This window comes from Siniperca chuatsi, linkage group LG2, assembly GCF_020085105.1.
Source record: "Siniperca chuatsi isolate FFG_IHB_CAS linkage group LG2, ASM2008510v1, whole genome shotgun sequence".
NCBI classification, from domain to species: domain Eukaryota; kingdom Metazoa; phylum Chordata; class Actinopteri; order Centrarchiformes; family Sinipercidae; genus Siniperca; species Siniperca chuatsi.
Window position 1 is genome coordinate 21,999,635 of NC_058043.1, and position 23,877 is coordinate 22,023,511.

The window sequence follows — 23,877 nt, forward strand, 5'->3', positions numbered from 1 at the left end:
TATTCTTGTGTGGGAGCTGGAGAGACGCAAGTGCAAATATACAGCAGCCCAAATGTTGCTACGGAGAGGTGATGTGTAGTTTGAAGTTGAAATCATGTTTCTGGACATACTGAAAGTCCTGGGAGCGCCATGTTTTCTGTGTGTAATGATGCACTAGAGTCATAATGATCCACACGCTTACCACAGGTGAGGTAACGTAGGCTGGTAAACCTAGCATTAACTTTTACCTCCTTAGCATTATTGCCTTAAAGGATAAAGTCTGGTGATATTCTATTTTTTCTTATTAGCAACAAATCCCATAAAAAGAAAAAAACAGAATCATCAATAAATTACTAACAAGTATTGCCTGTGTAGCCAAAGCCTATACAGCTTATTCCTCTCTGCCGTAGACCTCTATTGTAAGTCCAAAAATTCTTAGTTTTTCACATCAGTGAGCCACTCATTGGGTGACATGTTCCTTCATTAGGATGAACATGAGTATGGCAGTTTATTTTGAGTCAATCCCACATACAACGTCCTGATGCTGTAAATACTCACTAGAGCACCAAATCCGCAGCTGAAAATAGTCCCCAACAAATGTACTATTTACTCCTGTTTGGGTGACGTTTGCTAAAAACTACAGTGCCCAGCTGTTTTAAAAAACAGTTTAGCATTTTTTAAATGTAACTATATATTTGTGACCTGTACTTAAAGATTCTTTAAGCCATAGACAGGACAGGGACATTTTTTAAATATTGAGAGATACTAACATATTGTTGACAATGACAAAAATATAGCCAGCCTTATCCAGTAACTGAAAAAAAAAATCCCCCCCCCAACTTTAATACAATGTGACTACTGGTGGAAGAATAACATGAATAATAGGAGTTTGTGTACCACCACCAAAACTATATGGTGCTGCTGGATTACCGGAGACACTGCCCCTACTGCCCCTCTCCTCCCACTGCGGTGCGTGGAGAATCGCCACAATACCAAAAAGGTGCAGGTGAAGAAAAAAATCCCACTGCGCCTCAGGAAAATCCCACTTCACCAGCACATTGCGTCCACACAAAGATAGAGCCCCTGGTGTGTGTATGTGTGTGTGCCTGTTTGTGAGTGTGTGCCCAACGGGTGTGCCGCTCAGAAGTCAAAGAGAGCAAGCACTCAAAGGTTATTGATAAGCATTTGAGTAGAGGGCGTCCATTCATGACTCCCCTGGGAAGATAGGAATTATACTCTACCTGAGGGCAGATGACAGAGCGAGAGAAAAAGAGAGATAGGTGGGGTAGGAGGGTCAGAGCAGGAGACAGAGAGAGGCAGGGAGACAATGAGCCAGAGAGAGAGAGAGAGAGACAGTTAATGAAGAAAACTAAACTTAGGGAGAGACAGAGAGAGAGAGAGAGAGAGAGAGAGAGAGAGAGAGGAGACAGAGGATTTAGAAAGTAAAAAATTTGCAAGGACAAGAGATGGAACAAGGTAACACAAAGATGCCAAGAGAAAAAATTACGTTAGCCGGACAGGAGTGGGGTCTATGTATGTGTGCTCATGTGAGTATGTAGGTGTCTGAGCATGTGTGTGTTTGTGTCAGTAGGAAGTGTGTTCAGGCACGTATGCTCCCCCTAATCAATTATGCATTTATTAATAGAAGGCCTGAGAAGACAAAATTTCAAACAGCTGAACGGTGCAGCAGCTTAGTTAAACAGCTGAATGGTGCAGCTTAGTTAAAGCCTAATTTCTTTTTTAGCAGCACTCCAGCCTCTCTGCTATGAATGCCAATCAGTGTTTAAACCCCACCCCTCCTGGCTATAACCCCTCCCCTCCCCCTGCTGTTCTGAAGAATTCTCATCAGAGCCTCGCCTTTGAAATGTACCAGAACCACCACATCAAACAAGCCCATTGCACGTGCGTAGGCACACACACAAACACCCGCGCACACACGCACACACACGTGCACGCTCATACATGCAAACAGACGCACGCGTACACACACAGTGCCTGCCGATCAAAGAACACACATCACAGTATTTGTCCCAGAGTGGCAGGGTTTTTTTTTATACCAGTGACCTTGGTACCGAAATCCCTTTCAAAGCACAGCTTCATGGACATGACCATCATCTTAACCTATTGTCACGTTTACTCTCCCCGCTGACGAGGAATGGCAGACCAACTTTGCAGATTTGTTGAATGCTGATGAGCTTTTACACCCCAAAGGGTTGTATCTTGTATTTCTAACAATCCTGAACCAGAGAATGCGTCCCTGTTTTAAAAAATTCAGCCTGGGAACTGTCGCAATCGTCTTTTCCATCTGTTCCAAATGGCTCTCAGTGGAGCTGTACCACGGTGTGACATGGGGCAAAAACTTCTCTTTTGTTTCTGGCTACCCAGGAAAATGAACCATCCTGGGACACGGAGAAAACACATCTAAATATGTAAATTCAGTGCTGTTCATATTTATATTTGAAATAATAAAACAGTTTCAATACCTGCATTGCCTCATGTGAGTCCCTCAGCAGTAAGCCACAAATTCTGGCTGTACATAGATCACTCACTCAGTTGCTAATCTAGTAAAAAGAGTCCATAAGTGTGACAAAGCCTGAATGCTAATGTGGAACTGCTGGCTCATTAAGTCATATAGAGGTATTCGTGCTAAAAAGTGAAAATGTTCGACCAAAGTGAAACATTGCTTTGGTAGCCTATCAAATGCCATAATTTAGACTGGAATCACACAGTAGGGCGGCCTCCGACTGATGAATATTTTACCTCATAAAACTGTCATCTCCATATTTAACACAGAAACAAGCCAATGCCCTTGTGAGATGGCTGTCAGTTAATTATAAAACTCTCCTCAGTAAAGAGAGAGAAAAATGCTCCAAATGCAACTCTTAACTCTCCCCCTACTGATATTAGGAGGTGTCAGGGGAAATTTTCACATTTTCCCCCTTTTCGGGATGAAATTAATGTGACAGAAAGAAAGGCTCATTGCACAGCAGCTAGATAGAGGGGTGGGAGGGAGGGCAGGAGGGAGAGCCAGGGCAGGGAGAAGAAAAGGGGGAGCATAGCATGGGATGAGCGAGAGTGCAGGAAGAGGGAGGCAGAGACGAGAGAAAGAGGGAGAGCAGGGGGGGGGAGAGATGGGCGTGCATGCTAATTTTATCATTCTGCTGATAAACTTTTCCTCCAGTAATCCTCCAGCTGGGACGTGAGAACAGATAGGAGACAGGGATAGGCTCAGGAAGTCTCAGCTCATACTAAACAGCCATCCCAAACAGAACTCTCTGTTCTATTCTATTTTATTCTATTGTTTTTCAGATTTTCTCTCAATTCTTTATTTGCTATTTTGTGATCTCGTCTCGTTTTTTTTCATCCCTCTTAACAAAATAAGAGGGTCTGGTGCAGGTATGAGGCCATCTGCTCCTTTTGAAATGGAAAAAGGGGTTGGGGATGTTGCGGGTGTGTTTCCACATGCCTTCCCCCTCTATACCCATAACCCCACACACCACCTCACTAAGCAGCGTGTCTGCCTGCTCCTCCTCACATCTGTTTATTTTCCTCCAATTTGTCCCCCTAACATACACACACGCACACAGAGGCAGAGACATGCATCTGCATCATGTCCTCTGAAATCAATAACCAATCAAAGCAATCATTGCCTTTATAGTCCTTCTAACACACCACAGCAATCACACACATGCCCAGGACACACTCGCACGCATACACGACCATGCGGCGACCCCAGATTACACACTCCATCTCACCTCTAGTTTAACCAGGCCCATTGAGGATTATAGATACATAATGCCATGTGTACAGATTAGGTATGACAATAAACTACTGATAGCCAAAGTAATCGCTGCCTTCTCTATGGCTATGTGCAGTAGTGTGTGTGCGTGTGTGTGTGCCCACTAGTACTGTACTGGCATGCATGAATAAACATGATGTGTAACAGAGCTGAATTGGAATGACGTCTCAGCAAAGAGACACAGAGATAGAGTGTGTGTTTGTTTTGTGTATGTGTGTGTGTGAGCGTGTGTATGTAGGTGTAAGTGTGATCTGTTACAGAGCGGATGAGAAGGAGACCTCAGCTCCCGCATCACATCATTCTGCCAGAAGGCTTTTATACTTGCTCCCAGAGTCACCCTGTGCTACAGACAAATGTGCGCACGCACAAACAGTGTGAAGAGTGTTTGTGTGTCTCTTACTGTTGGCGTCAGTGTCATCACTCTTGGGAGGGGTGTGTCCTGTGTAACCAACAGCAATCCTGACCATTCGCTCTGGATTTCTTATCTTCTTCAGTCCTACAAAGAGAGAAAAAGAGCGAGAAAGAGACAAAGACAGAGACATATTTAGGAGACGCTCCAGACGTTGGTTTCCTTGGCAGTAGCACACCTCACCTCGTTATTCCTCCTCTAAAGCCCAGAAACAAAACTCCAAGTGATATGCATGTGGGCTGATCCATTTTCTGATCCACTAACTTGCATCCATTGTGTCCCCTGATCGATTGGCCACAGTAGATACACTGCCTCCATGTGTGTGACTAACTTGTACCCAGCTTTAGTTTCTCTTCTCTCTCATCATTTCTCTGTTTCCCTGACCACTGTTGCTATGATACAAAGTAGACCAACCAGCGCAGAGGGAGATGGTCTGCCATGCTATATGGTGGATGTTGTTCTCATGCCCACTAGTGTACTCTGCTGATCAGCGCCACGCACATCTGCCAGGATGGACAGAGTGGATAGCTGTCTCCTGCCTTCTTCGCTCCTGCGACTCACTTGGCTTTCATTCAGCACGGCTGAGGCTCGTAAATTATTATGTCCTCTCTACACATAACACTCAAGGGCCAATGGACAAAAACTCCTCATACTGTGACATGAGTTGGTTTGCGTGTGTGTAGGTACAGTACAGCAGGGGCAGGGGGATGGTTTTATACTTAAGTGGTACAGTGCCTGCTGATCGGCCCATGGGGCATCTGTCTCAGTTGTCTACAGTTCTTGTCTTTTCACGCAACGGGACTCTCAACCCACGGCCTTCCCTTTGCCTCTGGCTACACTCTGCATGCTCGCCTTCACGCTTGTATGTATGTGTGTCTGACTTTAAGTGCTGTTCGCCTGAAAATGTGCTTCACAAATGTACGATACTACTTGTGTAGTTCAAGTTATCAAAAAATCGCCCGTTAGAGAAATCTTGCTCAGCATCGCTCCCTAGTGGAGAGAGGGCCAAAGACTCCTCCGGTCATTTTCAGTATCACTTTGCTGAGGAAGAGATCAGAAGAATCCATTATGAATAGTCTAATAATAAAAATGATGTCTACAGCAAAATGTATGCTGTATGTCTTTTTAGCTCTTAAGTTGCTGAGGAACTGCGTGTCATCCATAACAACAAATTCAGCTGTTGTGTTTATTGAGATGTGTGGTATCAGTACTTTGAACACGCAAGAAAAGACAGCGATACTTAGAACAGACTAACAACCAGGGGATGTTTATAAACAAATGTCAAACACACTGAGTAAGGAATAAAGATTTCATAAACCCATGAGTTGAGATGGAGATAATATATCCATGGTGATTTTGGTCATCCCTTAAATAATTCATGAATGAATGAATAACAGTAGGAACAGCGTGTATGACAATAATGACCCCAGGAGTTTAGTTGGGGGAGTACAAATTTAAACTGAATTCATACATGATATGACCCCCCACCCCACCCCACCCCCACCCCCACAGACACACCAAGTGCAGCCAATTCTCACCTTCACTGCCTTAGCAACCATAAGCACACACCAACACCAAATGAACACAAACATAAACACACACGCATACACACACACACACACACACACACCAACACTGGATTGTGACTAAAGTGCACAGCTGGTTCCGGAGGTTGTGTGCCTGTCAAGAAAGGAAATCTAGATTCAATGGTCTATTTTATGCTTAAAGAGAGATACAGAGACAGATCAACACACACACACACACAGAAAGCATCTGAATTCCTTCAGCGTGAACCACTCTCATCCCCATCCCTTTTATGCTAAACGCTTCAAAAGCACTCATAAACCAGCTACTCAGGGGAAACGCTGGCAAGCACTGGACGGTGAAAAACTACCCTATCCCGACTCACTCAGAGCCTACCGACAGGACAACTCTCCTTCCGTTATTTATTTGCTGTCGGTTGACCGTGCTCCACACAGTCGCTGGTTCAGCACCAGCGTCCGTGTTTTCGGGACGGGCTAGAAGAAAGGGAAAGCCCTGCCGTTATCTCTCTCTCCCCTGTATGCCTCCGTCCCTTCATCGCCTCGTCTGAACCCCGAATAGCAAGACTCTACCACCCAAAATAAAAACCGTTATTTCTCTCTTACCTTCCGGCTTGTTTTCGGCAGCCATTTCCCCTCCGCCGCGCGCCTCATCCCTCCTCCTCCTCCTCTTCCTCCTCCTCCTCCTCCTCGACTCGACCTAGTGGTGGTGGAGGTGGTGGTGGGGGGAGACCACGCGCGTGCACAGAGAGGACAGCTCAAGGAGGGGGCGGGGCTGAGAAGAAGGGGTGGGGGACGAGCCTGCCGCGTTCAGCGAGACTATTGGTCCACACAGTGAGGATTGACAGCGGGGATCCGTGATGGTGACTCGCGGAATTCTCCATCCCTCCGTTTATTCCCGTTGGCCCCGCCCCTTGACGTACACGCGCACTCTTCCCCGCTGTCTCTCTCCTCTCACGTCACCGAACGACGTCTGTATTCTAGGACACCTTGACAGCCTCCCACAGCATCATCATCATGCTCATCATCGTCTCTCTCTCTCTCTCTCTCTCTCTCTCTCTCTCTCACACACACACACACACACATATACAACGTAGGCCTACACACAAAAACACGTTACACACATACAAACGCTCATTTCTTCACATGCAAACCCAGTGGACTGTTGAGAAAGTGCGATGTAAGGTCGCGTCTCACCATAAATTATGAACCCCTCTTGAATCTACATGAAAAGAACTGCCTGAAAGACACTTTTTAGATGCGCGGTTTAGATTTTTAGATGGGCTCGCGGATGCTGTCATTCGCTGTGGTGCTGAAGCTCGCGGTGCTGAAAGGACAGCTCCACGCGCGCCTGCACAGGCTGTGCGCAGTCACCACCTGCTTTCTTTGAGCCGTGTTATTGAATTGAAGTGATGATAGGTCAGGTGAAAACTTATAGGATCAAATGAAAAACATGCCCACCGTCTCCCCTTGTTGTTGTCTATTTTAGCAGGAAACCGTTGTATCCTTGCTGTACTATCCCGGGAAGTTAAGTTTATAACGAGCCTATCACAATATTCTCATTGATACTACCGTTTTACACTAGGCTATCCCCTCTAAATAGTCCGGCTTAACACCATTATGTTCTTGTTTCAAACCCACACTGTCACTCGGTGCCTCGGGGTAGAATATCGCCTTTGCACCAAAGCCTTGTGTTTGACAGAGACAATCCTCTCCGTAGACACGTTTCGCGGAAAACTGAGGTTTTGAATGGTTCGTCTTCAGCTACGTATGCTTTGCGCCGCCGCTAAGTGCAGAGGCACACAAGGTTCTTGGCATCGACAGAGTTCAATCAGGATGAATGACAATGAGGAACATGTATAGGATAGCCAAAAAATAGATCGATTTAATTTAAAACGTGTGTCGTCGTCCGATGGAAGGAATGATGCTGTATGCAAAAACGTACAACAACAAGGCCATTGTCAGTTCACATAAACAACAACGCTGTAGCCTACAATTAATGCACCGCATTGAGGTTGGCAGCTTTTTCCTTACAACTTTTAAATGGAAACCATAACATATATGAACAGAATATCGAACTAAACTCTTATGTTGAGTAGTGGTATAGTTGTGGTGGAACATATGTACATTTACTCAAGCACAGCACCTATAATTTGAGGTATCTGTAGCCTACTTTACTCAATTATTTCCACTTCCAAAGACAAATAATCAATTAAGAATGGTCTAATATATCTACAGCAAATATTCAGTGCTGTGTGTCATTTTAGCTCTGAGGTTGATGTGGAACAGAGTCTTATTCACAACATAACAACACAACATTGTACTTTTTACTACATTGATCTGACAGCTATAGTTACTTGGTGCTTGTCAGATTAAAATGTTCATCCAAAACATAAAGTGAGCATCTAAAATAAAACACATGTTTATAGATTAAGCTACCTAACAGTATTTGTATTAGCTCCACCATGACTAGCAACAACATTAAAATGCTGCTTACATGTTGATGCATCAGTAATAATAATCCAATAATGTGATGTATAGGTGGAAGAAGTTTTCAGATCCTTTACTAAAATACTAAAAAAAATAAATAGCCTACTTCATTATGAGTAAAAGTCCTGCATTCAAAATGTTACTTAAGTAAAAGCACATGCGTGTTAGCAAAATGTACTTATAGCATCAAAAGTAAACATATCTGCTGCAACGCTCCTGTCAGTGTTGTTATATCATTTATTATGTTATATATTTCTTTATATATCAATATATATCAGTTATATTATTACTGATGCATTAACATGTGAGCAGCATTTTAATGTTGTTGCTGGTCCTGAGGAAGCTAGTTTAGTTAGTTTGGTTCAGCCCTTAGCAATATTATTCTATAACCTGATATGTTTTGTTTACAAAATTCTAATCTGCAAAATAACTACAGCTGACAGATAATTGTAGAGGTGTAAACAGTACAATATTTCCTACAGAAATATGGTGGAGTAGAAGTGTAAAGTAGCATAAAATGCAAATACTTAAGTGAAGTTCAAGTACCTCAAAATTGGACTTGAGTACATTGCTTAAGTAAAGTACTTAGTTACATTCCACCACTTATACGACAGCCTGCTGAAGGGGGAATTCTGCATAATGACTACTTTTACTTTTGATACATTTTTTCTGATAACACCTGTCAGACTTTTACTTGTAGGCAAATGGAATACATTGTGGCACTTTTACTTACGTGCCAGATCTCAATACTTCTTCCATCACTGAAAAAATTGAGATTACCAACTGGGCAACTGCCCCAGGGTCTAGACCCCCAACAGTCCCCAAAGGCCCCAGGTTCACATTGTGGCAATTCATTTGTGGCAATTTAACTATCTGTAACTTTGTTTGTGAATATGCACTATTCAAGCACAACATTAACATACATGATGAGGGCCTTTGGTGGTCCAGCTTTATAACCTGATCTTGAGGGCCCAGTAACAAAATCTAGTTTTAAGACCGTCATTACTTAGTCTGATAAGGTGTTATGTTCCATATTCCTAAATCAATTTGTGTTTAATCAAATTACCACACAGCAAACCTGGGGCAAGGTTGTATTCCAGGAGTAATATAGGCCTACTTAATGCAGAGAGAGGAGCAGAAACAAGGCGTTAATGGGGGACCAGCAGCTCATTTTTGCCCCAGGACCCTCAAGCAGATTAAACAGGTCTTGTGCAGGTTAAGGTAAGGGGAAACACACTTCGACTCAACAGTTAATATGAGGTGAATGGAGAATAGCAGCTGTTGAACTGCTGGCAGTGTAATTCGTTGAATAGCTTATAAATTACTTAAAACGCACCAGGTAGAGTATTAAAGTAATTGCTCCACTTCAGCTAAGTCTAGTTTAACAGTCTTGTTAATGGACGGTGGTTGTTCAGCGGATCAGCATTGAGAATCGGTGATCGCTGTTAGACGAGACGATAGCCGCCTACTGTTTTAAGTGAGAAAGAAAAAAAAGTAAAAAGACAGAGACGGGTGTTTTTTTTTTTTACACTCTGACAAATGCAATACCTTCTACAGAGAAAAACACTCCTCACAATCGTCTGTCTTCTTGTACGGAGGTGTCAAACCTCTTTCGCCCTGAGCTCAAACACAACCAACAGAGGGCGACAGAACAACTTCCGCTCCTCGTGTGGCTGACCAATGAGCTTCCAGGGCACTGAAGGGGTGGGCGGGACCGCACCAAACGCAAACATGGCGGCGTCCTTAGATGATGAATTTGAGTTTAATAACCAGGACTACTACTCTCTACTCAACGTCAGGAAAGAGGTACGATTGATTCTGTTTTACAGTGACGCCGAATGGTGACGGACCTTTCGCCGTGAGTGTCGGGTTGATTTCCATTGAGAAAGTGGTCTGCAGTCGGTGCATCATCCCTCAGTTGAATAACGGTCTTCTTCATCAGCACCATCATCCGTGGAGCTTGAGACCGGTTGATGCTGCAGAGGCATGAACATGCAAGATATGTCAGCATCTACTTTACTTGAATGCAGGCAGTGTTTCTAAGATGTTATGTCGGCGTCGTTGAGCACCTTCTCAAATCTCCGTTTTCATTAAACTAGGGAGACTGAGAGGCCTGACTAGGACTAATACTCGGCCGTTCAACTGGATAACGTTAGGTAGCATTAGGTAGTTACTGAGGTAGACACCATAGCCTAACAGGAAGTACAGTATCACACTTTTAATTCCTTGTTTAACGTCAGTGGACGGGTGGCTGTTTTTCAGTTTCTTTAAAAATACAATGGTTTAATGCAGCAGTGTTGTGTCAGCACTCAGGAGTGGTGCTGAAATGGATAGATTAGTCAATTAAGTTAACCTTCACCAATTTTTTTTTTTGTTTGGACAAAAACTAGCAATTTGAATTTTACAGACCAAACTGTTAATCAGTTAATCAACAAAGTATTTGGCAGATTAATCAATAATAAAAAATAAATGTTAATTGGAGCCCTACTCAGGAGTGAGACCTGTCCTATCCCTTGTCACAGGCTACATTGGAGGAGCTAAAGGCGTCATATCGGAGGCTGTGTATGCTCTACCATCCTGACAAACATCGAGACCCAGAGCTGAAAAGCCAGGCTGAACAGCTTTTCAACCAGGTGCACCAGGCATATGAAGGTAAGGACGCTTGCAGGTACGCACCAATTGGAATTTAAACCATTTAGCTCAACATTTTTATTGCCATTCAACTTAAAGTTCAAAAAATACAGATGAAATTAAACAGCATTTCTTCAGGACCAGGGCATGAAAACAGACAAAACGCAATAAAAAGCACAAAAACATAAAGACAAAGACACAAAACATCTACAGAAACGGAACCGTTTTCCTCTTTCCCCTCAGTGCTGAGTGATGCTCACTCCAGAGCCATCTATGACATCTTTGGGAAGAAAGGGCTGGAGGTGGAAGGCTGGGAGGTATGTATTCTGTTTAACATGACTTTTTTGCCTAAAGTTGAGTGTTTTTGCTGCTCCATTATACATACAGTATTAACATATCTTCACTACCAATAACTCATGGTGATGATGCTGTGTAGGTGGTGGAGAGGAAGAGAACTCCAGCAGAAATTCGAGAGGAGTACGAAAGGCTGCAGAGAGAAAGAGAAGAGAGGAGACTGCAGCAAAGAACTAACCCCAAGGTTTTCTGATCACAACTACACCACATTCCTTTGTCAACTTCATTGTGTTTTCTGTGTGGGCCACCACTTTTATGCAGATATGGCTAAATAACTGTTTTGACTGTGGATGGTTTCCACATTCATTTCATTATGTCCCCCACCCTTTTCCTTCTTTCTTAATTAATTCTGTCAATCTCTCCCCTTCACTCCCTCATTATTCAGGGCACCATCAGTGTGGGTGTGGACGCAACAGACCTGTTTGACCGCTATGATGAGGACTTTGAAGAGATGCCAGGAGGAGGATTTCCTCATATTGAAATCAACAAGATGCACATTTCCCAGTCCATAGAGGTACAACAAAACACACACTCACGTAGCATTTACCTTCCACACAGCTGCTTACCTGGGCCAGGGCCACTGCAGTATTCTCTGTTATCAGGCGCGTCTTTCCTGTCTTTCTTCAGGCTCCTTTGACGAACTCTGACACAGCAGTCCTATCTGGTTCGCTCTCTACACACAATGGGAATGGAGGGGGCAACATTAACATGACTGTGCGAAGGGTTACGTCAGCCAAGGGCTGGGGAGAGGTACGCACACATACACACACAAAGTACATGCAATATATAAAGTACAAATATAAACTACAACCTACAGAGGCATTTTTTAAAGAGGTATTTTGAATATGCTTTGTGTTAAATGTTTAGATGGGATGATACAGATTTGTTTTTGTAATTTTGGCACAGACTTGCCCGTCTGCAATCACTTGTTTCTGTGCATCCGTCTCTGTAGGTGGAGTTTGGTGCAGGAGACATACTTGGACCTCTCATTGGGTTAAAGGTGTTTCGCAACCTCACTCCACGGTGGTAAGGCCTGACTGTTTGATATAGGGGACTATAGTACATACTGTATTAACACATGACCAGCATTCTCCATCTCTATAATGTTCTCTCTTTTTATCTCCTCTCTGTCATTTCACCGTCCAGTTTCTTGACAGCACAGTGCGGTTTGCAGTTCTCCCCTCGAGGTTTGCGGCCGAGCTGTTCTCTGATGACGGCACGCCACCTGGATCAGAACACCATGGGTTACCTGCAGTGGCGCTGGGGGCCCAACAGCGCCATGACCACCAGCCTGGTCCGAGACACAAAGAGCAGCCACTTTACTCTAGCTCTGCAGGTACACACAAACACAAGCACAAATGCATATACACAGTATATAGGCAGGCATATACAGTACACATTTGGTTTGCACTGTAACTGAAATTTGACTTATGCAGCCTGTGTTACTTCACTCCCAACCCCACCCCTTCCAGCTGGGTGTGCCTCACTCCTACCTGATGATGAGCTACCAGTACAAGTTCCAGGATGAGGACCAAACCAAAGTTAAAGGCTCTGTGAAGTACGTATGTCTGTTTATCTCGTCTCAAAGGACTTATTCTCTGTAAATCAACTGGTTTAATGGGCAGGCGCTGTGCAAAAATACAGCAATGCAAAAAATAAATTCTGTTGATTAGCAGATGGGATTTCCTTGTGAGTAATTCAAAGAGCAACTTAACACCAGCTGAAAACACTGTTTTTCTGCTTGGTATTAAGTTATTCTCTTCTATTATTCTATTCTATTCTATTCTATTGCTAATAATAAAAATAATAGTTTATTTATAGAGCACATTTTCAAGAGAGAAACACAAAGTGCTTTCCAGTTTTAGGAAAATGAAAGACAATGACGGGACATTAAAAGAGCTGCAGGAGATAAAAAGCAGTACACAACAAAGTAGGAAAATAAAAAAAGCTCATAATAAAAGAAATAAACATGCAAGTTCTAAAAAACAAAGCCATCAGCCACACATATTTGATCCCACAACATTTTAATCTCTGGTTGTACTGGCTGTATAATATACTGTCCCACTCTGCCCGTGTCATTGTCTTCAGTAGCTGCCTAACTTCAACGGTCGCTGTTCATTTTTCTCCCTTTCCAGGACAGGCTGGTTTGGTACTGTGGTGGAATATGGAGCAGAGAGGAAAATCAGCCGACACAGTGTCCTGTCAGCCACTGTCAGCATCGGGGTTCCTCAGGGAGTCACGCTCAAGATCAAGTACTAGCCAACCCAAAATATGATCTCATTCTCCTGTGGGTCCTTATCTTACTGCATAATTATCTAATGTGTGTGTGTGTATTTGTGCTGGTGTTTCCATGCAGGTTGGCGCGTGCCAGTCAAACGTACCTGTTTCCAGTCCACCTTACAGATCAGCTGCTGCCCAGTGCTGTCTTCTACGCCACCGTGGGACCCCTGCTGGTCTACATGGCCATCCACAGACTGATCATCATCCCATATACACAAGCACAGAAAGAGGAGTCAGTACATGTCCTGTCCTCATAACCTCTCTTTCCCTCGCTTCTCACTTTGCCACAGTAGTAGAACAGTAGTTTGATCGTGAAAGTTCACGTCCATCAGACCCGAGTTGTGCAGAAATGCAACATTTTGGTTGTGGGTGCCTTTAATACTATCTGGGGTTTCTTTCACACTTACACTGTCATCACAGAGTGCCTCCACAGTGAATCCCAGTGGGTGATTGTTGATGTCTGCTTTGTGTGTCTCTGTGCTTCTCAGAGAGCTGGAGCTGCAGAGGAAGAGCTCAGCCACAGACATCGCCAAGAAGAAGCAGGAGGCAGAGTCTGCTGTGAGTACTTGCACTCACATGCCAACGCAAAGTTATTCATTGTGTGTGTGGGGATCATTGATTGTTTCGAGCTTCAGCTCTCCTCATCTCGTCTGAAAACCTCTCTCTCTCTCCTATCCTATTCTATTTTGTTCTCCTCCACTCCTCCACCTACTCCTCCTCCTTCTCCATCTCCCTCGGCTCCTCTGCAGGTTCTGCTGATGCAGGAGTCTGTGAGGAGAATCATAGAAGCGGAAGAATCCAAGATGGGTGAGGGAACACACACACACATACACACAGACGCTACACCAGGCTGGGAAACTGAGAACCTTTTTTAGTTTGCAGCCAGTCAAAACTTGGTAAAAATCCAAGTGTGTAATTGAAACACATTTCTCGTGGTTGCTGTTAACTGTGTAGCATACTGTAGCTGTAGTCTGACTTCTGACATCTACTGCTGTGAATGATGATGATGGAGCCCATCTCCATGCTGCAGTGTTTACATAGGTTAAGCTTGTAAGTCTGTGCACAGAACACCAGTGTACACTGGTATAAATCAAAACTGTGATGTCACTGTGCTAATGTATTCCCTGTTGCATATGAGTATTTGAAGAGTCACTTTATGGGATGTTTTCACAGCACCTTCTAGATGCTCTGTCCAAGAAGTAGAGGTAGAAATTGCTACGTAGTAATGATATCAAGCTAACATAGTAGCAGGACTGATGTGACATAGGACTGGTATCCACTAGTATATATATATATATATATATATATACACCCAAAGTGACATGAAAGCTCTTAACACTTACACTGCATATTACTGTCTAGGCCTGATCATCCTGAATGCCTGGTATGGAAAGTTTGTGTCCGACACCAGCCAGAAGCAGGAGAAAGCAAAGGTCATCGACGTCACTGTGCCTCTGCAGTGCCTGGTCAAGGACTCCAAACTCATTCTCACCGAGTCCTCTAAGGTGCGTGTGTTCACATGTCAGCGTGTCCATTTGATTACCTGCAAATCTATATGCATGCATATGAGTTGTTTCTCTGTGTGCAGGCAGGGTTGCCGGGCTTCTATGATCCCTGTGTAGGAGAGGAGAAGAGTCTCAAATTGCTGTACCAGTTCAGAGGTGTCATGCACCAAGTGATCTCTGCAGACACCGAGTCGCTACGGATACCCAAGCAATGTTAGTATGCAGCTACTTTAATGAAGACTCAGTATTATTATAATACAGTATAGTAGCTGCACGCTAATTACAACATGACTAAAGCCTACAGTATATGCTTGCATCTATCTTCAAATTATGTATATATTTTTTGTCTTTTCAGCTCATAGAATTGAGTCCGAGTCCTAGGAACCCACCAGTGTTGGAGCATCAGAGGGCAAATGCAGATAAAAACAGACTTTGTGTAAACAGGAGAACACAAGAATGGAGGGGACACATCAACAATAAGTTTGTTTCTCTCCCTCTGGTCCTCTTCTGTCATGGTATTAGTGAGTCTGTTTATCGAGTTCCTCCACTCCTCCCTTTCCCGTGGGCATTCTCCGAGGTTCAGCAGAATACAGGAGTCAGCTCAGAGTTTCTACAAGGCTGTTAACCCTTTGTGTCTCTAGCCTGCTACACCTGACAAGGCTGCTCAAATATCTGCCTGCTGCAGGAGATCAGACATTGGCCCTGAACATAGTTTTATATATACACTACACAGAGGGAGTGATAGTCACTGCGGATGTGGTGAACGTTCCCATCAACCATGAGCACCAAGTTTCTTGGAATTTGTTATGTCAAGTATATACAAATGAGCTGTGCTGTAGTTTTTCCCCATATCATTGTAATCTTTGTCCTGTATGTGTATCACCCTGGTAGGTTTGAATCTAATAATGTTATAACATACCAGTCATTTCACTAACTCATGCAATTGTTTAGAGTAACACAATGCAGGAACATGTCTCAGTGACCCTGAGTCTGGCCGGGCCTGAGGACTGATTGTGTAACTCAAGTTTTTGTTTACTTGTTGAAATGTCTCATCCTAATTTATTATGCCTTTTAGTGACATGTCTGCTGCTCATGGGGGTGCCGCAGGTGTAAACTGGTGCTTAAAACTTATATCTGTGACGGTTGGGATATGGAAGTTGGGAGAGGGACTGTGCAGAGAGGAAAGGTGATAGAGATGTAGTGAACCAACCAAGGAGAGACAGGCTTGAATTCTTCGTACAGATTTTAAATATCTCAGGCTAGACTGCAATTTAAAGGCAGAAATTCCACTTAGATTTGAATTGTGTCAGTGTTCATTGATTATATCTGTGCAGTTGCAGCCAAAACAGAATTTCTTACAATGATTTTTAATACATCAAAGGTTATAGTTTGTATTTCACTGGTGAACATCCAGCACTAAGCCCTATTTTATGGCTGGAATGTGACCAGTAGAGGGCGTAGGTCAACACTTTCCCTCATGAAGGCTCAGAGTAGTGAGGTTGAAGTCTGGAAATCTAATATCCTAAGTTGCACTGTCTGTTCAGATATAGATAGGTGTTGTTGCATAGAAGTCCCAGCGATTTTAATATCAAATGCACATTACAACTATGAACCCCCATTTAATCACACTTTATTCCTTATCCCAACTTGTTTATATGTCAGTAGTTGTAAAGGTGGATTGACACTGTAACGACAAAGGGAAACGCGAAAGAGAGTTAGTAAACGATTCCTCATTTTGTTGGGGGAATCCCTGAAAACACTATCAAAACCACTACTGTAGCATACAAATGGCATTTTATTAAATACAAAAGGTAATATTTTGCACAAAATGTACAGTATTTACACACATATTAGAGGCTAGTTGTCATGAAAGTGGTGCTCTCATTGAAAAATTACAAAAACAATAAAAATAAACAAAAACCCATAAGCACTGAGGTGGATAAGTTTTGGTATTTAGTTGGAGGGATGTCTGTCTCTGACCGTCTCTAGAGTGAGATCCATAACGGTCTTGCGTTGGGGTCACCATTGCAGCAGCCATTTTGCACTGATCATGTTTGCAGTATTTGTCTTCTCTCTTTTGTTTTAAATGTTCTGTAAAGTATTTTGACAGGTCAGCTGGTCACCTCTGCTCTAGTGCCACCATGAGGCCTGCAGAAAGACTGCTCATCCATCGTCCAAACAGACCCACATTAGTTGGTAAATGTACTGTATGGCTGAGGAGCCTGTGTTCACTGTCCTGTAAAGATTACAATAAATATGAACCAATCAGATTCTTGCTTGCTTTCAAGAGAAATGTAGATGGACCAGCCAGTTTAAAAAAATAAATAAATGCACTGTGATATTGTAGAAGAAGACAAAAAGCAACAAGTTAAAATGGTAACTCTTTATTTACAATAGATTACAATAGTTTCACAGAAACAGTTTGCACCACAGTACAGACAACGCTTTCTCAATAAGAAGATAGGACAACTCAGGATCAGAATAAACGAGCTGTATCACAATGAGCACTGTTAACATGAATTACACTGATGTCTTAAAGACGCAGGCTAAAATTTCAAGGTTCTCTTCAAGACGTGACTGTCCAGAGAAACAGCAAATGATTTTAGGTTTTGAAACGTCTAGAAAACATCACGACCTGGGTGATTGCTGGGTACAAACCAGTTAGCCAACATTTGTAAATACCAGAAGACAAGAGTGCAGAGATGAGCTTAACCACTTTAAACTCTTAGAAAGTCTTGTGTTTTTTTTCTTACAAACCAAACATTCATTGTGTGTGTTAGTCGTTCCCTGGTCAAGTCATTGATTCTGCATTGTAAAACCCCGTCCTGGACTAATATCCAAAGTTCTGAGTCTAAAATCTGTCATTCTACAGTATGGCTTTTATATAATCAGAAACAGCAGATGGCACATGAATAACAAAGCTTAAAATCTTTCATTCAAATTGCAGCAAGTTTTAGGGAAACAGTGCCCTAAAAAACATTTTTCCCATTAAACCCACTGATTATGGAAGTAACTGAATACTGCTGTGAAAACGTTAGTGAGAGGTGATAAGAGACTGTTCTGAGATCTGTTCTTCTGATCTGACCCTTCAGATACAAATGAAAAAAACCCGACCCTGCCCATAGTACTTTGCAGATATCCAATTCTCCATCTTACAAAATACCTCAGCTCAGTTGAGACAACTAATAGCAGCACATGCATTGCCAACACCCGTACACAGTGTTAACCATTCAAACAAACACACACATGCATAATTTCAACAGGACTCGAGTGAATCTTTCTAACGCTATTCCAGTTAATATAGCTTTTTTTCTGTTGATGCTTAAACAGGACGGCCATAGGAGTTCCCTTCTATAAATATACTTGTCTCTGAAAACTGTCATTGAGCATGAAACAGTTAAACAAAAGGTACATTTAATTAACGGTTTGGAAAACAAAAGTATTCAATCCTGAACAGAGGCAACAGAAAACACCTTAACTGAAAACCAGTTGACTGAAAAATTTGTCATGTTATCTGAATCTTGCAGGTATCTGGCTTTTCAAATCTGTGAAATAAGTTATTTATCATGAATAAACTCCTCAGAGACAGACTTCTGGTGAAATAAGAACACTGTTTAAAACATTTTTGAAAAGCAAAGTATGTGAAAGCTCCATGTGTGCCCAAATAACATCTTGATTCAGAGGAGTAGCCAAGGCTGGAAGACAGTTTGTGAAGTAGAAGGAAGAGGAGCAAGCGCTTGGTTCAGGTGTACGGGCTCAAAGCCTCAATGATATTCCTTTACAATGTCTTAAATAACAAAACAGAACAACAAACAGATGAAGCAGATGCAGACTCTAGTCTCTTATCCTACATCTTTGTTCTATTGGATTATACCTCAGCTTAATAATATAGCACCATCTGAAGCAATTAACAAGGCTTGACTTGTTTTCTCATTTGAAATGGTTAATTGTGTAACATTAATAGAGGCATCTTAGAGAAATCAAATCCAGTTTAATCAGAAAGACGTAAAAAATGTGAGAAATGTGCAAACTGTCTTTCCCACATATCCCAGCATGCACCATAGTGGGTGGCAGTTGTGAGGCTATTCTCTCCATATGGCAGTTCAAATGTTTCCAGTGTTCACGAGACACCAAGTCCGTAGTCAGTAGCGGTTTGCTGCTATGCTAATGTCATCTACAGACAGACATCCATTCAGTGATTGCCTTACGCACAGAGTCTGCAGGGAAGCAGAAACAAACCTTAGTAAATCTAAAATAGCACTCAAACTGTTTTCAAATGGCATAAGGGCTTGGGAAAAGGTCCACCAAAGTGTTTATAGAAAATGTGGGTTCTTGGCTGACCATGAAGGACAGAGACTGAAGGGTGCAAGACCTGAATTTGAGGAAGGGTCAGTTCAGCAGGTGGAGGGGAAGCAGGAGTGGAAGGGGTCAGAGTTCAGGGTACGGCCTGGGATCAGTCTAGCAGATGTTTCCGTGGGCCTACACGTGAGCGGTGGGAGCGGCGGGTATCTGGGGGTCCGTGTGTCTCTCGGCAGCTCTGGCACACATATGTCTCTGGCACGTGGCTCTTGCGGATCTTAGCGCACGACAGGTGGATCCAGGTGTGACACTGGTTACACTCGATCATGGCCCTGCCTGCAAAAGGCTTCATGCAGAAACACGTCACCAGGTCCCACGAGTCGTCATCTGAGAAGAAAAGAGTGCATACATGGAGTTAAGCTTGCTCAATATGTCAAACTTGTAACACTAATATATGCACTAATAGAAAACCTTACCTGAGTCTACCATGATGTCCTCATCCTCTCCTGATCCATCTTCGTCTCTGAACACCACCTGTTTCCCCTGGCGGAACACTGTTCTGTTTCCTGAAAAGCCCTCCACCTTCTGTACCTTTACCACCCCTTCTTCAACGTCTTGACCACCCCAGTTTCGACGCTCCTCCTTGGGCTCCTCCTTGCAGGGGGCTGGGTTAGGCAGACGCTGGGGGTGGAGGGGGATGCTGATATCGTCTTCAGGTTCCTCTTTGATCGTTTGCCCACCAAAGGAGACGGGGTAGTGCAGCTCTGGGACTGTTGAGTGGGCCTGCTGAACCCCGCTTTCCTCACCAGCCGAATGCTCCCTCTCCTTTCTCCTTTTCTTCTTCTTCAGCTTGTCAGCTTTCCTGCGGTCATCTGGGTGCAGGGTGGTGATTGTGTGCTGCAGAAGAGAAAAAAGGGCACGTATGTCAAAAGGGATGAAGGTGAACATATAAGGCTAATGATGCGACATCAATTCAACTCACATCTTTCTTGGTGTGACTGGACAGTGTGGCTCCTGGCTGTGGACGTTTCCTGCTCCTGTCCTGGGGGACCTTGGGAGGGCGCTGGGGGCAGGAGGTTGGGGGTCCCGGGGGCCAGCCATCACTGTCAGCTGTGCTGCCTGTACTGTTGGGGGGGCTGGAACTACTGCGTAGTGGAGAGTCCTGTAACAATAAATGGAGAAGTAGGGATCAGTGAGTGCATCCTTATACTGGGAGATAAAACTGGTGATTGACAGATTCTAAATGTGTGTGACAATTATTTGCAAACATTCATCCACTCAAAAATAAGATGACCGTATCCTGTAATAGTCCTGATTACCAATCAATACACTGCCATTGAACCAAGGATTAGCATGAAATACTTTACTAGTTTAGAGGTCTGTGTGTGGGTAAGGTGCAGCTTCAGAATATGAAGCTTTGGCTGCCTTTTGTTAGAATTTTAATTGGCACTAAAAAGTACTCATTCAAAATGAAGTGTAATTACAAACAAACAGTGTGTGTCCAGCACACACAAACATATACAGTCAAAATTCCCTTGCGTAACAATGCAGTATAGTTGGCGTTATGAATCCATTTTAATGAGTAACTAGTAATGAAAAAAGTACTATCATAACAGCTTTAATGTGGGGCAGTATTATTTATCATATTACGTTTTTAAATTTCCAAACCTGAATAAACTCTCATTCTTACATGAAAACAATTTTGTTGCATTTGCATAAGCAAGGAGATCTGGCACATAAAGACCTATCATTGAGTATCCACAAGTGACAAGACAGCCTTGCACCATGTGACGAAATGTGCACAGGCCGGGGGGGCGGAAATGAAAACAAATCTAACACGTATTAGAGAGAGAAACAGAAGAGCAACACGATGAGAAGAGAAAAAAAAAAAACCTCGAAGGAACAACCACAACTTGAACAAAATGAGTCTGAAGCTATAAATCTCTGCTGCTGATGCTGAGGAAGTGAATTTGTCCAACATCACTTCTGACAAAAGGAAATTGTGCTCATACTGAAAAAAGGTTGTCACACTTTCATGACTGTTTTTGGTTTCAAACAAAATGACACGGTAAAGGAAGAGTGTCATTTTCAAGCAAGAAAACTCTAAGGTTAGTTCTTAGCGGAGGGCGTGCTGAAACTAAAGTAAATACTCCAGAGAAAGCCAGAGAAACCACAGAGACAAAAGAATCTGTTTAAGATAATCTCATTGTCTGGCTATCTCCCTCCCTGTCCTCAAACAGAAGGCACAATTCAATGAGCAAAAGAGAACTCAATGTCTCATAAACACTTCATTGAGATTCTTTGTTAATGTATTGTCTTCATTAATTTACAACAAATATTTTTTATTTCATTTAACATAGTGTGGGACTTTTTTCCCCCCTCCATGACGAATTTTAGCATTTTGTTATCCACCGTATCTCTATTTTCATTTGATTTTGTTTTTAGATTTGTCTACCTCATCAGGACATTTCCTCGGCTGATTATTTTACTTAAGTTTGTTTACATGTAGAAACAGTGTAAATCTGTACAACAGTCCTCAGATGTAACGTAGCTGATTAAAACGAGCGCATAACATTATACTGTAAAACGCGCCAGTTTAGCCCAACAATACAGGTGACTGAGTGAAGGTAAATGTACAGGCACTGACCGCCTCATGTACTCACCTCTTGGGGGTATGGGATGTAACCAGCATAGGCCAAGACAAAGGTGCAAAACTTGTTAAAATCCTCTACTGTCCTCCTCCTCCTGTGTGGCGGACTGAAACCCTGAAACACAGTCACGTCATTGAAACATCAGCTGCATGAAACCTACACATCCCGACATGGCGTTGACATGAACGAGAGCTGATCCGCACATAACCATAACGTTGTGCAAACTGCCGCTCAGCGTTGGCTCGATGCGACGTCACAAAATTGAACTAAACTTCAAGAATAACATGTTGACAAATACAGTCTAAAGTTCGATTAATAGCATCGACACATTTCTCTCTGTGAACCTTCCTACCAACCCCCACCGATTAACCCGACTAAAAACGACAGCTAATGTTAGCTAGGTCGGCTAGCAATAGACAGCAAATAAGTAACTAATGCTAAGAAGCTAGCTGCTGACAAATGTCAGTGGAGTTTAACTAGCAAACAAAACTATTAAATTAAATTTAAGACTATCAGAGTCACCGATAGTAATGATAGCATCAGTGTTGGCCAACTGTTAACTGACGATAAAAGCAGATGGCGTGAATATAACGCTCAGTTATCCAACGTTAATGTTAGCATGCTCTGCAATGATGATGGAATGTTTTCTTTTCGATGAAACGTTAAGCTAGTTAGCTTTAGCGACATCAGTCTTACAAATTATCATCTGAAATAACGTTAATGACTCATCCTCGCACACAATGTCAAGTTTAAGTAGTGAAAGTTGACACTTTGAACGAAGCTTGTCTCAATACTTAGGGTGTGTAACTTATCTAATTTCTGCACCAGTAGCTAACATTATGTCAACATTAGCGCAGTAAGCTAACGCTAATCAGCAGCTGCTACATCGTGTGGCAACAACCTCGAACAAGTTGACGTTTGCTAGCGTCGCTAGCCATGACTGCAAACTACTCAATGTAAAACACTTGCACAAAACACTTACCTCCGACTGAAATGCATGGGATGTCGATGGGTTTATGTCACCCATCTTTACTAACAACCCGACCACCTGGCGTTTTATCGATAACGTGACAGGCTAGAGCAACGGGCTACTCGATGCGACTGTAAACACCGAGGTTACCTAGCTTTTGCTGCCTAGATACCATAGACTGTCAATGCTAGATACCTAACTTAACGTTATAGCTAACGTCAACGTTGCTTTGGCTAAAAGTCGAAGCAACAGTCTTCACTCAGTTTGCCATCAGCACTAACGATAGCGTTACTTGAACTAGGGCCGAGAACCAACCAAGTAAGTTAGCTAGTCGGCTCAAAGTTAGAAAACGTGCCTCCCGTAAACGGGAAACGTTACTACTGTAGTCCCACCGAGCTGTCCGGTAATGTCCGTTTGATCCTATTTACTGACTGCTCACTGTTGGGGGAGCGGTTCACTTTGGCTGTCACCAGCGGGTTATTTGCCTGTCTTCTTCTTCTTGTTTATAGCTATAGCAGCTAGTGAAGAAAATGGTACATTATCGCCCTCTTTTGGTGAGCAGCGTCTGTTGTGCTTTAAATATTTAAAGATCCCCTCCGGAAATGTTTCAAACCATCAAAATACTGCTTTGAAGAATATTTTTAATTCATGAAAAGCCCATTCTCAGTGTATGTGCTAGAGAGTTGCATACTGGACCACCACTGGTTTCCAAACTAGTCACATAACCATGCTCGTGAGCACAGAGAAACTTCCCCTCTTCAACAAATGAATGTGAAAACAGCCTTCTAGTGTCCAACGCTGCACATAAATCATTCTGCACAGCGAGGGTCAAACGTCCAAATGCTAAAGCAATAATAAGCAAAACACATGGGTGAGTTCAAGGTGAATTTTAAAAACACAATTAGCATAGTTCCTCTAGGCTGAGAAAGCAAAAGTAAATAAAACGTTTCTCCCAAACTCTCTTGGCAA

At 42.9% G+C, this 23,877-nt stretch overlaps 3 protein-coding genes across 9 annotated transcripts in view; 1 reads left to right on the forward strand and 2 right to left on the reverse strand.

The window, feature by feature from the left end:
- LOC122868406 (calmodulin-binding transcription activator 1-like) overlaps positions 1 to 6,486 on the reverse strand; it is a 56,652-nt gene extending 50,166 nt beyond the window's left edge. For 4 of the 5 annotated variants that reach the window (XM_044180332.1, XM_044180350.1, XM_044180324.1 and 1 more), the window contains exons 1-2: positions 6,335 to 6,486; positions 4,179 to 4,274 (exon numbers count right to left, since the gene is read on the reverse strand). In XM_044180332.1, the coding sequence (XP_044036267.1) occupies positions 4,179 to 4,274; positions 6,335 to 6,359 (121 nt within the window). In that variant the 5' untranslated portion in view covers positions 6,360 to 6,486. Of the gene's footprint in view, positions 1 to 4,178; positions 4,275 to 4,370; positions 4,502 to 6,334 lie in introns of those variants that run through there. The other variant, XM_044180358.1, reaches the window with a different exon arrangement.
- Positions 6,487 to 9,872: 3,386 nt separating this feature from the next.
- On the forward strand, positions 9,873 to 17,258 carry LOC122868435 (dnaJ homolog subfamily C member 11-like). 2 transcript variants are annotated; one of them, XM_044180389.1, is made up of 16 exons: positions 9,873 to 10,024; positions 10,741 to 10,870; positions 11,093 to 11,166; positions 11,286 to 11,387; positions 11,589 to 11,717; positions 11,831 to 11,953; positions 12,156 to 12,229; positions 12,350 to 12,539; positions 12,676 to 12,761; positions 13,339 to 13,455; positions 13,560 to 13,715; positions 13,972 to 14,041; positions 14,233 to 14,290; positions 14,846 to 14,988; positions 15,072 to 15,201; positions 15,344 to 17,258. In XM_044180389.1, the coding sequence occupies exons 1-16, from the start codon at positions 9,899 to 9,901 to the stop codon at positions 15,367 to 15,369; spliced, it is 1,734 nt and encodes a 577-aa protein (XP_044036324.1). In that variant the 5' UTR covers positions 9,873 to 9,898; the 3' UTR covers positions 15,370 to 17,258. The 2 variants fall into 2 exon arrangements, with proteins under 2 accessions (XP_044036324.1, XP_044036334.1); XM_044180399.1 differs by lacking the exon at positions 9,873 to 10,024 and adding an exon at positions 10,047 to 10,221.
- A 98-nt stretch (positions 17,259 to 17,356) lies between these two features.
- phf13 (PHD finger protein 13) lies at positions 17,357 to 23,400 on the reverse strand. Of its 2 annotated transcripts, XR_006376108.1 has the most exons (6): positions 22,921 to 23,400; positions 21,951 to 22,052; positions 20,270 to 20,449; positions 19,764 to 20,184; positions 19,361 to 19,674; positions 17,357 to 19,205 (listed from the first exon to the last, which is right to left on the reverse strand). XR_006376108.1 is itself a non-coding variant. In XM_044180411.1 (5 exons), exons 1-5 carry the CDS (start codon positions 22,963 to 22,965, stop codon positions 19,442 to 19,444), a joined length of 981 nt encoding a protein of 326 aa, XP_044036346.1. In that variant the 5' UTR covers positions 22,966 to 23,400; the 3' UTR covers positions 17,357 to 19,441. The 2 variants fall into 2 exon arrangements, 1 of the variants encoding a protein (XP_044036346.1); XM_044180411.1 differs by having other exon boundaries at positions 17,357 to 19,674.
- Between the last annotated feature and the right edge of the window lie 477 nt (positions 23,401 to 23,877).

Excerpts from the sequence above, each read along its gene's own strand:
- LOC122868435 (XM_044180389.1), top strand. The coding sequence starts at position 9,899 with ATGAGCTTCCAGGGCACTGAAGGGGTGGGCGGGACCGCACCAAACGCA. Across the intron at positions 12,762-13,338 it reads AAAGTTAAAGGCTCTGTGAA|GACAGGCTGGTTTGGTACTG; the intron begins GTACGTATGTCT and ends CTCCCTTTCCAG. Across the intron at positions 13,716-13,971 it reads ACACAAGCACAGAAAGAGGA|AGAGCTGGAGCTGCAGAGGA; the intron begins GTCAGTACATGT and ends TGTGCTTCTCAG.
- phf13 (XM_044180411.1), bottom strand. The coding sequence starts at position 22,965 with ATGGGTGACATAAACCCATCGACATCCCATGCATTTCAGTCGGAG. Across the intron at positions 20,185-20,269 it reads CCAGTCACACCAAGAAAGAT|CACACAATCACCACCCTGCA; the intron begins GTGAGTTGAATT and ends TCTCTTCTGCAG. Across the intron at positions 19,675-19,763 it reads GGACATCATGGTAGACTCAG|ATGACGACTCGTGGGACCTG; the intron begins GTAAGGTTTTCT and ends TTTTCTTCTCAG.